General features: G+C 43.4%; 1 protein-coding gene across 1 annotated transcript in view; it reads right to left on the reverse strand.

Annotated features, from left to right (window-relative positions):
- The window catches only part of Nudcd3 (NudC domain containing 3), a 123,305-nt gene that overhangs the window by 103,314 nt on the left and 6,825 nt on the right, over nucleotides 1–13,166 (reverse strand). Inside the window, exon 2 of the mRNA XM_042702384.1 lies at nucleotides 12,337–12,662. Within this exon, the coding sequence (XP_042558318.1) occupies nucleotides 12,337–12,662 (326 nt within the window). The remainder of the gene's footprint in view (nucleotides 1–12,336; nucleotides 12,663–13,166) is intronic.

The following is a 13,166-nucleotide window of genomic DNA, read 5'->3' on the forward strand; positions in this document are numbered from 1 at the left end:
TTAACATCAGCAGGAGTGGGACAAATGATATTGTAAGTGTCCTGATATGAAATGCCTAAAATGCACTTCTGTGGTATTTTTACCCAAACTACATCACATGAATATAGTCATAAGGAAGAACCAAACGAAACCATAACAAGGGACATTTAAAAGAAAAAAAAAAAAAAAAAAAAAAGCGTCAAGGTCATGAAAAACAAGGACTTAGGAAACTGTCCCAGATAAAGGAGACTGAGGAAATATAACAACAGATGCAATGACAATAACAGATAGAGCCACAGGCCCAGAAAACAGGGCATTTCAAAATGGGTGAAATCTGAACCAGGCCTACAGATGAGCTAATGGCAGGCAATGGCTATAAAAGCTGTTCACATCTGTGGAAGCAGAGCAAAGCAAATACAGGGATTCATGGTATAAGTTTTTTGCAAATTTATTTTGTAAATTTGAATTATCTAATAACCAGATGATAATAACAACGATGAAGATGATGAAGAACACTGACAACTGTAGGAAAGAGAAAGTATTAGTCCTTGTTAAGCCAAAAACAGAGTGGTACCACCTGCAAATACCACATACAAGCCCACATGTGACCCTCATGGCCTCCAAGACTGCTGCTCAAGGAACCAGTCCACAGGCTCCAAATCTGATTTTGTCTTTCCCAGGTCTGAGCCAACTCATCTGAAAAGACTCATGCCAGGGAACTCTGCAAGATGGAGCTGCCCAGGCACTGAGTACTCAGAGGCCTCTTCCACAGAGCATCCACTCTGCACAGTCCTGAGCTTCACACAGAGACCGCAGCCAGCAGGGGAAGGGCTAGAAAGGCAGAAAGGTATACACATGGCAAAACTAGAGGAGGAGCTCACAGCTAGGGGTTCAGCAAGACGATGGCTCTCCTTGAAGAGTTTAAAGCACAACTTTGGAGTTGTCATAAGGCAGCGAAGTACAATGTGCACAGATGTGAAAATAAGAGCAAAATTCAATGTCCAATTTTACTGGATAATGAAATTCACAAGATGTGTCAAAATTTGACGGTTCACCATTTTGAACATAACTTTGAACTTCCACCAGCCATTTATGCTCAGCTTCTTACTGAGTGTCCACTGCATGCCAGGTGCTATTCCCCAGGGAACAAGGAGACCAAGGCCCTTCCTTTCAGGGAAAAGGCAATTGTCCAGAGTGGAGAAGGGCCAGGGATGGGCCACGCTAGCCCTGCCTGCCTATCAGCTGACTTTCTTCCTCCTGACTCTACCAAGAGAAAGAGCAGGGTGAGAGTGAGAAGCCAAGAGAGAAGACATACAAAGGCAGTGTGCACACCAACTGGCACATGGAGAACTAGAACATCTGCAGCCACAGCAGAGAGCCACCTGCCTAAGTACACGGAAAGGCTCCAGAAAGCAGAGATAGCAGAGAGCCTGCATGTGCACCTCAGTGGGCAGAGGTGATAAAGACTAACAAACAACTGTGCCCAGGAGTTCATGCTCATGAAGACCTCAGGATCACACTGAGGACAGCTAACAGAAGCAAGTCTGACATAATGGTACTACAAGGGTCACCTCTGCAACCAGGCTTATATGACCCTTGACCTGACTCCCCTAGCTCAAGGGCTCAGTTTCCTGGGCAGAGCTCTCCATGTCCCAATACCAGGATTTAATCCTGGAACCTGTTCTCTCCTCCATCTGTCCCTTCTCCCTTAGTAGTACATACTCACCCACCCTACAATCTCTGACACTGCTAAAACACTAATTCTCTACAAATGCTTTTCAGTTCCTGCTCTCCCCTAGAACTCCAGACCCACTGCCTATTTGGTAACACTGCTTAAACCACTGTTCAGCTTCTCAGACCAAAAAAAAGCCACAGTGAGCCCTCACCACCAGGAGAAGCTGCCCCTCCCCCATTTCCATGATTGTCAGCTCCATCCTCTAGTTGCTTGGCAACACTGAGGAGGAGAAAAATATAGTCACATTTAAAATTATAAGTGTGAAAAATACATATAATTTATTACTAACTATGGTTATTATAGAAATAAAATATGTAATTTTATTACCAAATACTAAAGTCTATACATGCAGAAAATCCTACAAAATAAAGTAAAAAACTATTAAAAGCTAGTTAGAAAATTCAGTATTAGTGTATAGAATCTACAAACATTAAAATTCTACAGGAAAACATAAAACAAGACCTGAGTAAATGAGACACACCCTGTTCTTAAACTAAAGCCTCTATAACGTAAAGATGCCAATTTCCTCAAATCCAAAACATAAATCAAATATATCCCCAATGAAAATTTCAACAAAATTCCTACCAGTGTTAAAATGTATTATAGGGAAGAGGTGACACTGTCCAAAAAGAAATGTACTCTTTATCTGACTTAAGTAACTGTAACCCCTCTGTACATCATCTTTATAATTTAAAAAATGTTTTTAAATGTAATTATAAAGCCACAATAAAAAAAAGACAGAACAAATAGTTTGGTATTTGTAAATAAAAATAAAAAAGAGAGAGGAAAAAAGAGAGAGAAGCATACAAAGCCACATCAGAATCCACAGCTATGTAAAAAGCAAGGGGCTTTTTTATGTAAAAAGCATTTTGGGCTGGAAAGGTGGCTCAGTGGTAGAGTGCTTGCCTTGCATGCATGAGGTCCTGGGTTCGATTCCTCAGCATTACATAAGCAGAAAAAGCCAGAAGTGGAGCTGTGGCTCAAGTGGTAGAGTGCTAGCCTTGAGCTAAAGAGCTGAGGGACAGTGCCCAGGCCCAGAGTTCAGGCCCACGACCATTAAAAAAAAAAAAAAAAGAACCACCAAAGAAGAGAGTAAGCATAACCTAGCACTGGGTCTGGCCACTGGTGAACCCAATGGGATCAAGTTCCTTCAGACAAGCTGGCAGTAGAGAACAAATGAAGATTCTCTGGGGCCAATTTAGCAACACCCATCAAAATTAAAAACCCTTTAACCCAGTAATTCCTGTTCTGGGAATCCATCCAACTGATAAACTAATATGTTCTAAGGAACATATACAAGCATACTCAAGTACAGTATCATCTATAATACTGACAAACTGGAAACAACTTAAATACACCCCTGAGGGACTCATTAGCTAACGAGGCTAAGGACTATAAGGAGAGTACCATATGACAGTTAAGAAAAACTTTTGCCACACATCACTCATTGGAAAGCTTCTGACAATCCACAAGATATGCAGACTACATCCAGAACTTTAGGGGAGGGGCCTAGAAATCTGCAATTTAACCACCAGTGATGGCAAGCAAAGCAGAGCTGGAGAACCTCAGGATGAACCACCCAAATGCAAGCCCATGCCAAGGCTACTCCCCCTAAGTGCAAAACAGAGGAGCCCAAAAGTACTGACTCATGGAGACAGAAGGACAGGAAAAAGCCCAGATACGCACTGAGTGGGCACCTAGCAACAGAATGCACTCTGACAAAGTAGCCACTTATGAAGCAGGAGTGTGCACAGCACATTTGGGGAATGTAGTCAAGCCAATACTCACAGATGTGCTGTGTATGCACACACATTGTACATAATAGGCAAACACATACACATACATACATAACATACATACACATACGCGCGCGCGCGCACGCGCACACACACACACACACACACACACACACACACACACACACAAACTTACAAAAGAAACTACTGACAATAGTTGACTGTAGGAAGAACAATTCACTCCCTTATATATTCTTGTAATTTTGAAAACTGTTGCCCTTTATCCAACTTCAATTTACAAAAACAAGATTAAGAACATGCTAACACATGCACATCACAGGTAACCAATCAGCAAAATCAAGACCCAACAAAGAACCTGATTTCTATTGGTTTGGTTTGTTTTGGTTTAGCCTGTGGTGTTGGAGATAAAACCCAGGGCCTTGCACATGCTAGGCGAGCCCTCTAACACACTAAGCTACATCCCCAGCCCAATCTGATTTCTTTTTAACAAAGAAATTTTGAAGAAAGAAGAAATTAAAATGTTAGTTGTAAGCCATCAGTATTAGCAATCCTCTTTACAATCTGATTCAAACAAACCACTTTTTTTAAATTAGTGGTTAAATGGCTGAAAATATTAAAATAGATAAAATGTTATGAGGCAGAATGTGCTTTAAATACAAGACAGGAGAGGCAGCATACACAAAGAGTCTTATCAGGCATACATGCTTTCTATTTCAAAAATCAAACTACCTTTCAAAAATGTAAGAAGCCAGGTGCCAGTAGCTCATGCCTATAATCCTAGTATCTCAGAAGGCTAAGATCTGGGATCGTGGTTCAAAGCCAGCCCGTGCAGAAAAATCCGTGAGACTCTTATCTCTAATTAGCTACCCAAAAAACAGAAGTGGAGCTATGGCTCAAAGTGGTAAAGTGCTGGCCTTAAGCCAAAGAACTCAGGATAGTACACAGGCCTTACGTTCAAGCCCCATGACCAACAGAAAAAAGCAAAACAAAAAAAAAAGAAAAAAGAAAATATAGCATAAATTATTACAGAAAAATTCAAATAAAAGTTGATTGCTTTAGCTTAAGTATCGTTCTGATACTTAAGAGATGCTCTTTGCTTCATAGAGAAAAACAAATATCCATATTTAGCCCACTTCAATTCTGAACAAAACTGACTCTACCTTCTAACTGCAAAATTTTCAGCAAAGCACCTGACCACAATAGATCTCAATTTTCTCCTCTGAAAAAGGATGTTTTTCAATATTTTGAAATATACATATTTCTAGGCGATTATACCATGTTTCCTCATCTCCCTAAGTGCCTGCTTCCTCATCCCTTCCAAATCTGACAGCAGGTCATTTTCTGATATTGCTTCAGTAACTCACAAATTCAACATAAACTACTGCTTTAAAAAAAAAAAAAAAAAAAAAAAAAAACACCTGTAAGCCTCATTGCAAAATAAAAATACAAAAATAAAAAACAAAATAAAAAACAAAAATACAGTTGGGCACCAGTAGCTCACATCTATAAGCCTGGTTACTCAGGAGGCTGAGATCTGATTATCACGGTTCAAAGCCAGCCCAGGCAGGAAAGTTCATGAGACTCTTACCTCCAATTAACCACCAAAAAAGCTGGAAGTAGAGCTGTGGCTCAAATGGAACACTGTTAGCCTTGAACAAAAAAGCTCAGGGAAGGTGCCCAGGTTCTGCATTCAAGCACTAGGACTGACGCGTGCATACACGCGCATGCGCATACACACACATACACACATACATACATACATACACACACACACACACACACACACACACACACACACACACACACAAACTGTCACAGCTTAGGAATCATGCTAAGCAGGCCTGCTCATCTGCTTATACCTCATCCAACACTCATCACAGCAATGCCCTTATAATTCTACTAAAGAACCACCTATAGTGGGCATCTGAAGAAAGCCTCAAAGACAAACCAAGGAACACAACTTTTCCACGTAGTGTGACCACACAAAGTGAAGCCATGGCCCCAGCAAACAGGCATCTGTCTGCTCTGACAGCTCCTCTGAGGGTCACAGATAGCATAACTGGCTGAGTGCTATAGAGTATATGTTATATCCCCTCAAACAAAAAGTATCTGTGAGAAAGCCCCACCTATCAAAATGATGGTAACTGAAGATGGGGCCTTGGAAGGTGAAGAGGCCACACAGCAGAGTCCTCATGACTCAGGTAGTACCCTATATAAGAGGTTGGTCATTAGCCTTCTTAACCACAGGAAGAGCAAGCAAGAAGACAAAGGTCTACAAACAGAAGGGGAGTTAGGAACCTTCATCTTGGGACTTTCAGCCTCTAAAACTGGTTATAATACCATCCAGGTAATGGGACTGGTACAGCAACCTGAAGGGACTAAGGTATTGAACACAACAGCCCACACAGGAGTGTTCATGTCACACATAACTCTGCCCCCAATCACTGAAGATGCAGGAATGGTCAGCCATAAACAGACAAGCTGAAATGAAATGCGTTTCAGAAAAACTGTGATTACCTGCTGGGGAGAGCAGAGGGGAGAGCGCTGGGGAGGCCTTGATGGCCAGGTGGAAACAGGTGGGGGCAGGAGATGGTGACAAGCACACATGCCTGGGGTGTCTAAGGCAGGTGGGAGAAGTCCAAGTGAGACAGAGGACTACCAAAGCTACTACCAGAAGATTTCTCTTCCAAGACATGCCACTCCCTTCCTAGCGAAAGCAAGCCAAAGTACTATGCGATTCCTTAAGTACAGTGCCCTACTATATGAAGTGATTCAGACATCAGTGGTTTTACAATACCCACTCCTCACTCTGCTGCTACTGCCTCTCTATGCAAGGCAGGCGGGATATCCTGGTTGGACACTAGTTCACAGCAATGCCCATTCGCCAGCATGAGGACATTCTCATCCAAAGGGCAAGAGGACAGCACTCAGGATGACTGTTTCCAAGTGATAAATGAAACTCTAGGGGCTGGGAAGGTGGCTCAGTGGTAGAGCGCTTGCCTTGCATGCCTGAGGCCCTGGGTTCGATTCCTCAGCACCACATAAGCAAAAAGAAAAAAGCCGGAAGTGGTGGTGTGGCTCAAGTGGTAGAGCACTAGCCTTGAGCTGAAGAGCTGAGGGACAATGCCTAGGCCCAGAGTTCAGGCCCCACAACTGGACCAAAAAAAAAAAAAAAATGACACTCTAGTCTGTCTGTTTGCATACAGAGTCTCACCTTATGCATCTCAGGCTTACTTCAAACTCATGACTATCTTGCCTCAGCCTCCCAAATTTTGGAATTCCAATTAGATGCAACTAGGCCTGGCTGAAAACTGATATTTTCTTGCCTTTTTTCTTCCTTATTAACAAATTCTGTTTATGATTTACACAAGGTAAAAACCGGGACTGGTACAGCCTTTGAGACATTTTCAACAGCATCCCAGTATTACCAAATTTAGCATTAAAAAAAAAAAAAAAAGAAACAATCTGCTGCGTTCAGCGACACCTACAGTTTAAGAGTCTGAAGTGCAGAAACTATGATGGCTTCTGCAGTAACGCCACCCAAGGGTCACCCTAACAGGCAGCTCCTGAAAGACACCTGAGACTAGCTCAGACAAGAGCTGCCTGAACACTGGATGTCCCTTTTATCCCATTACTACTGTTCACAGACAGAATCAAAACTGTAATTCAAAACAGAAAAAAAAGCCAGGCACCAGTGGCTCATGCCTGTAATTCTAGCTACTCAGAAGGCTGAGATCTGAGGATTGTGGTTCAAAGCCAGCCCGGGAAGTGGCTCTGTGGCTCAAGTGGTAGAGCCCTAGCCTTGAGCTGAAGAACTTAGGGACGGCAATCAGGCCTAGAGTTCAAGCCCCATGACCAACAAGAAAAAGAAAAAACCTATTTTTACAATGTCTACTACTATGGATTTCTCTTAAAACTATGGTTTCCAAATGTAAGCCCACTCTCCAGTCCTGTCTTGTGCAAACAGGAAGATTTTATGTCCACATGTTCTCCTCTGAAAAATAAGTGCACTAGAGCGTTTTGCTTTTAAGAAGCAAGGGAAGAATGTCCCTATATTGCCCGGCTGGTATCAAACTTGAAAGCTGAAGCAATCCCACAGTAGCTGGAACTATAGACATGTAACACCATACCAGGCTCAAAACTGCACTGGGGCATTTATGATCTTCATTTGAAAAGTACCAGCAGTGACAGGAGGGCAAGACAAGAATGAAATCTAGGGAACTTGCAGCATGGAAGTACTAAAATTAGAGATGGCAAAATTAGGCCAAATCAAAATTTCTCTAAAATATCTCGTCACACACACACACACACACACACACACACACACACACACAAGGTTTTATACATGAGGCACATAAGGCCACTGTGCATGTGGCCTTTTGTATAAAAAATGATGTATTATTTTAAATAAATAAATATGTATAGCAAAAGGACAGCCTGAGGTGTAGGGCATAGGGTAGGAACGAAGGCCTAGAGGGAATGGGGCTGACGCAGACATCTCCATTGTGACCACAGTGCTTACAAGACTATTTGCCAGTTATGAGCTGCATTCCAAAAACAGTGCAGATACACAGGGGCTGGGAATATGGCTTAGTGGTAAAGTGCTTGCGTAGCATGCATGAAGCACTGGGTTCAATTCCTCAATACCACATAAACAAAAAAGTTGGAAGTGGCACTGTGGCTCAAGTGGTAGAGCTCTAGCCTTGAGCAAAAGAAGCTCAGGGACAATGCCCAAGCCCTGAGTTCAAGCCCCAAGACAGGCAAAAAAAAAAAAAAAAAAAATGACTGCAGATATGCAGAAATACCACATCTCAGGATGCAGCTAGAGCTCATTGCCTTGGTGTCCTGTTTGATCCTGAAGGCTGAGAATGTGGCGGTCCTTGTCAAGTGTTGGCAGATCAGGATTCTTACAGCAGCCACCTAACCTGACCAGGGTGAAAGCTAGCAAGCAGCAAGGCTAGTTTTCTGAACACAGGAAGATCAATTCTCCACACTACAACTCAGCAGCACTCACAAAACTAACATGAACCCAGCACCCAACTCATTGGCTCAACAACAGAAAACTAGGGTCCCCACAATACAATAAAGTAGCTATGCTAACTGCTACTCAGAAACAAATAACCCTTAATTTTTTAAGAACTTTAAGTACTGGAAGTGGCGCTGTAGCTCAAGTGGTAGAGCGCTCGCATTGAGCTAAAAAGCTGAGGGACAGCTCCCAGGCCCAGAGTTCAAGCCCCACGACCGACCAAAAAAAAAAAAAGAAAGAACTTTAAGTACAAAAAAGTAGTAAAGCAAAACATATTCTCATTGTGTAAAATTATAAAATACAAAAAAAGTGAAAATGCAAACACTCCAAATTTCACCCCAGTAATAACTACCATTAGTAAGTTATTTCCTTCCAGGCTTTTTCTCTGCGTGTGTGTGTGTGCGTGTGTGTGCATATGTGTGTGCATGTGTGTGTGTGTGTGTGTGTGTGTGTGTGTGTGTGTGTGTGTGTGTGTGTGTGTGTGTGTGTGTGGTTTTAAATACTTTTCAAATTTAGTATTAGACTGTTTGAATCCTCCTTTTCTCACATAACTTTGTACCACAAAAATGAAGGAAACAAAGCCAGCAGTAGAGACTGACTACGACATCGGAATGACTGTGGAGCTAAACAAGCCCAGACAGAGTCCACAGAAGAAATTTCATCTACTCAGGGCTGGATACCGGTGGCTCACACCTGTAATCCTAGCTACTCAGGAGGCTGAGATTTGAGGATCGAAGTTCAAAACCAGCCCGGGCAAGGAAAGTCTGTGAGACTCTTAACTCCAATAAAACACTAGAAAACCAGAAGTGGTGCTGTTGCTCAAGAGGTAGAGCGCTCGCCTTGAGCTGAAGAGTACAAGAACAACGCCCAAGCCCAGAGTTCAAGCCCCACCACTGACAAAAAGAAAAGCTCCCATAAGTGCTATGCTTTAGTGAATAGAGAATTGTTCATTTATGGGCTGGGAAGGTGGCTCAGTGGTAGAATGCTTGCCTTGTATGCATGAGGCCCTGGGTTCAATTCCTCAGCACCACATAAGCAGAAAAAGCCAGAAGTGGGGCTGTGGCTCCAGTGGTAGAACGCTAGCCTTGAGCTGAAGAGCTGAGGGACAGCAGCCAGGCCCAGAGATCAGGCCCCATGCCCGGGGGGGGGGGGGGGGGGGGGGGGGGGAGTGAGACTCTTATCTCCAATTATCCATGAGAAAACCAGAAGTAGTGCTGTGGCTCAAGTGGTAGAGTACTCACCTTGAGCTGAAGAGCTCAGGGACAGCACCCAGGCCCAGAGTTCAAGCTCCACGACCGACAAAAAAAAAAAAGAGGGGAGCAGTGTTCAGGCCCTGAGTTCAAGCCTCAGTACTGGCACAAAAATAAGAACACTTTATAGGGCTGGGAAGGTGGCTCAGTGGTAGAATGCTTGCCTGAATGCATGAGGCCTTAGGTTTGATTCCTCAGCACCACACAAGCAGAAAAAGCAGGAAGTGGCGCTGTGGCTCAAGTGGTACAGCGCTAGCCTTGAGCTGAACAGCTGAGGGATAGCACCCAGGCCCCATGACCGGCAAAAAAAAAAACACTTTATAACTACATAGGCATACCTCCGGCAAAAAAAAAAAAACACTTTATAACTACATAGGCATACCTCCTTTTATTGAGCCTCACAGACATTGTGTTTCTACAAACCAAAAGTTTGTAGCAACCCTGCATCAAGCAAATCCATTATCAGATATTTTACTCCAGTGTTTTTATGTCACATTTTAGTTCTCATAATATTTCAAATTTTTTCATTATATCCTTTTTAGTGATCTGTGATCAATGATTCTTTTCTTTTGGGGGGGGGGGGGGATGGGGATCAGTCATGGGGCTTGAACTCAAGGCCTGGGCACTGTCCCTGAGCTCGTTTGCTCAAGGCTAGCACTCTACCACTTTGAGCCACAGTGCCACTTCCAGGTTTCTTTTTTTTTTTTTTTTTGGGGGGGGGGGGGGAGGTCCGGTCGTGGGGCCTAAACTCTGGGCCTGGGCGCTGTCCCTCAGCTCTTCAGCTCAAGGCTAGCACTCTACCACTTGAGCCACAGCACCACTTCAGGCTTTTTTCTTTTTGCTTATGTGGTGCTGAGGAATCGAACTCAGGGCCTCAGGCATGCAAGGCAAGGGCTCTACCACTGTGCCACCTTCCCAGCCCCCCACTTCCAGGCTTCTGATGGTTAAATGGAAGTAAGAGTCTCACATACTTGCCTGCCTGGGCTAGCTTTGAACTGCAATCCTTAGATCTCAGCCTCCTGTATGGCTAGGATTACAGTCATAAGCGACCAGTGCCTGGCTTCAATGGTTCTTTTTACTTATTTTTTGAGGTGCCAGGATTTGAACTCAAGGCCTCAAACTTGCTAGGCAGGCATTATACCATTTGAGCCAATGTCCCTACCCTTTTTGCTTTGTTTTTAACAGTGCTTTACATTTTTGCCCAGGACCAGCCACAGACTCTGATCCTCCTATCTATATTTCCCACATAGCTGGGATTATAAATGTACTACAACGTATCCAGCTTGTTTTGTTAGTGACCAATGCTACTGACCTAAACTTGAAGAAAATGCTCATTTACCATTTCAAAAGTCCCTGGGCACAAGTATTATAGTAAGCCTATTCTGCCTGTCCTCTATAACTACAACAACAAATCCTGGATTGTCTAGAGTATATCTAGACTCACTGAATATTATTAAGTCCACTGTTCAAAAATCAGTGCTTAGAAAATAAGATTTCTTTCAAAAAAGGACTGTTCATTGGCAATGCACTGGTCACCCAAGAGCTCTGACAGAGACATGCAATGAGATGAGTGTTGTTTTGTGTCTACTAACACAGCCTGAGGTCAAAGAGGAACTTCAACTTTCAATATGCATTACTTCAATATATTTCCTAAGCCTCTAACTATCATAGTTATTCCTCTGATAGATATGGAAAAGTAAAGTGAGAGATTCTGGGAAAGATTCACCATTGTAAATGCCATTAAGACCAGTCATCAAAGGACTAGGCATGGAGCCTGCAGATATGACCAAATAACATTGCAATCTCTCTCTTTTTTTTTTTGCCTGTTCTGGGGCTTGAACTTTGGGTCTGGGCGCTGTCCCTCAGCTTTCAGCTCAAGGCTAGCACTCTACTACTTGAGCCACAGTGCCACTTCCAGCTTTTTCTGCTTATGTGGTGCTGAGGAATCGAACCCAGGGTCTCATGCATGCAAGGCAAGCACTCTACCACTGAGCCACCTACCCAGCCCACAAATTAACAACTCTCTATTCATTAAAGCATAGCACTTATGGGAGCTTTTTTTTTTTGTCAGTGGTGGGGCTTAAACTCTGGGCTTTGGGCGTTGTTCTTGTACTCTTCAGCTCAAGGTGAGCACTCTACCACTTGAGCCACAGCACCACTTCCTGCAATCTCTTGATAAGGACTATAAGGCAGTTTATTAGTGTCAAGAGTTAAATAAACGCCGAGATAAACAACTACTGTTTTCACCGTGGTACCAGTAGCTTACCTATGTAATCCTATCTAGTCAAGGAGGCTGAGGCTTTAGAGGATCACAGTTCAAAACCAGCTAGGGCAGAAAAATCTGAGAAACTACATTTATAATTAACCAGTAAAATGCCACACCAAAGGTGAGGCTCAAGAGTAGAGCACCAGCTATGAGCAAGAAAGCCGAGTAAGAATGTCAGGCCCTTAGTTCAAGCTCAGTATTAGCACGCATGCACGCACACACACAGAACTGTTTTCAAATCACACAAAATAAAAAATTCTGGATATACTCAACTACCAGTTGTCAAAGGAGGAGGGAGGGGGCTGCAGAGGAGGAATTCCTACCTGGGAAGTGCTGGTGGTTCCTGGAGGGCTTCAGCAGCACCAGTGATGGCTGCCCCTGGAGCTTCAGCCCCCTCCAAGCTACGGGCCACCTCCTGTTTGGGGCCCTGTGGGACTGGAGGCTCCACTTTCTCCTTGTCCTGAAGCCCACCCAATTCTGTGGCAGAGTCAATCTCTATTTCCTGAACGGGGGCTGGGACTGGTTCCTTGTCACCTGCAGCAATCACTACAGCCTTGGCTTCCTCTTCTTTTCTTCTGATCTTCTCTTCAAGTTCTTTCCTCCGCTTCTCATCATCCTGACGAGCCATGTGATCAAAGGTTTTAAAGACCTAAAATCAAACACCAACCCAGCATTCAGCTCATCTACTCAGTACTGGACTATATATTCTGCAGATGTGTAGCAAAATCTGGTAGGACAGAATTTAAAAACAAAAACTTTAGCCAGGCACCTGCAATCCTAGCTACTTAGGAGGCTGAGATTTGAGGATTGTGGTTAAAAGCCAACCTGGGCAGGAAAGTCCATGACACTCTTTTCTCTAATTAACCACCAAAAACCCGAAAGTAGCACTGTGGCTCAAGTGTTAGAGCCCTTGACTTGAGCTGCAGAGCTCAGGGACAGCACCGAGGAGAGCTCAAGCCCCACGACCAACCCCCTCCCTCCAAAAAAAAAAAAAATTCCCCTTGGAAAAATGTGTTAGAACTTCACCAAAAGTTAGTTACAGAAATGAACTTTGAGAATTTTCCAAAATCATACACATGCCTAAGCTAACAGTGTTTACAACCTAAAGGATGCAATCATGATTTTTGCCAGCCCCAATCTGTTCACAATGCAA

This window comes from Dipodomys spectabilis, unplaced genomic scaffold (assembly GCF_019054845.1).
Source record: "Dipodomys spectabilis isolate Male_0828 unplaced genomic scaffold, ASM1905484v1 ptg000322l, whole genome shotgun sequence".
Taxonomy (NCBI): Eukaryota; Metazoa; Chordata; class Mammalia; order Rodentia; family Heteromyidae; genus Dipodomys; species Dipodomys spectabilis.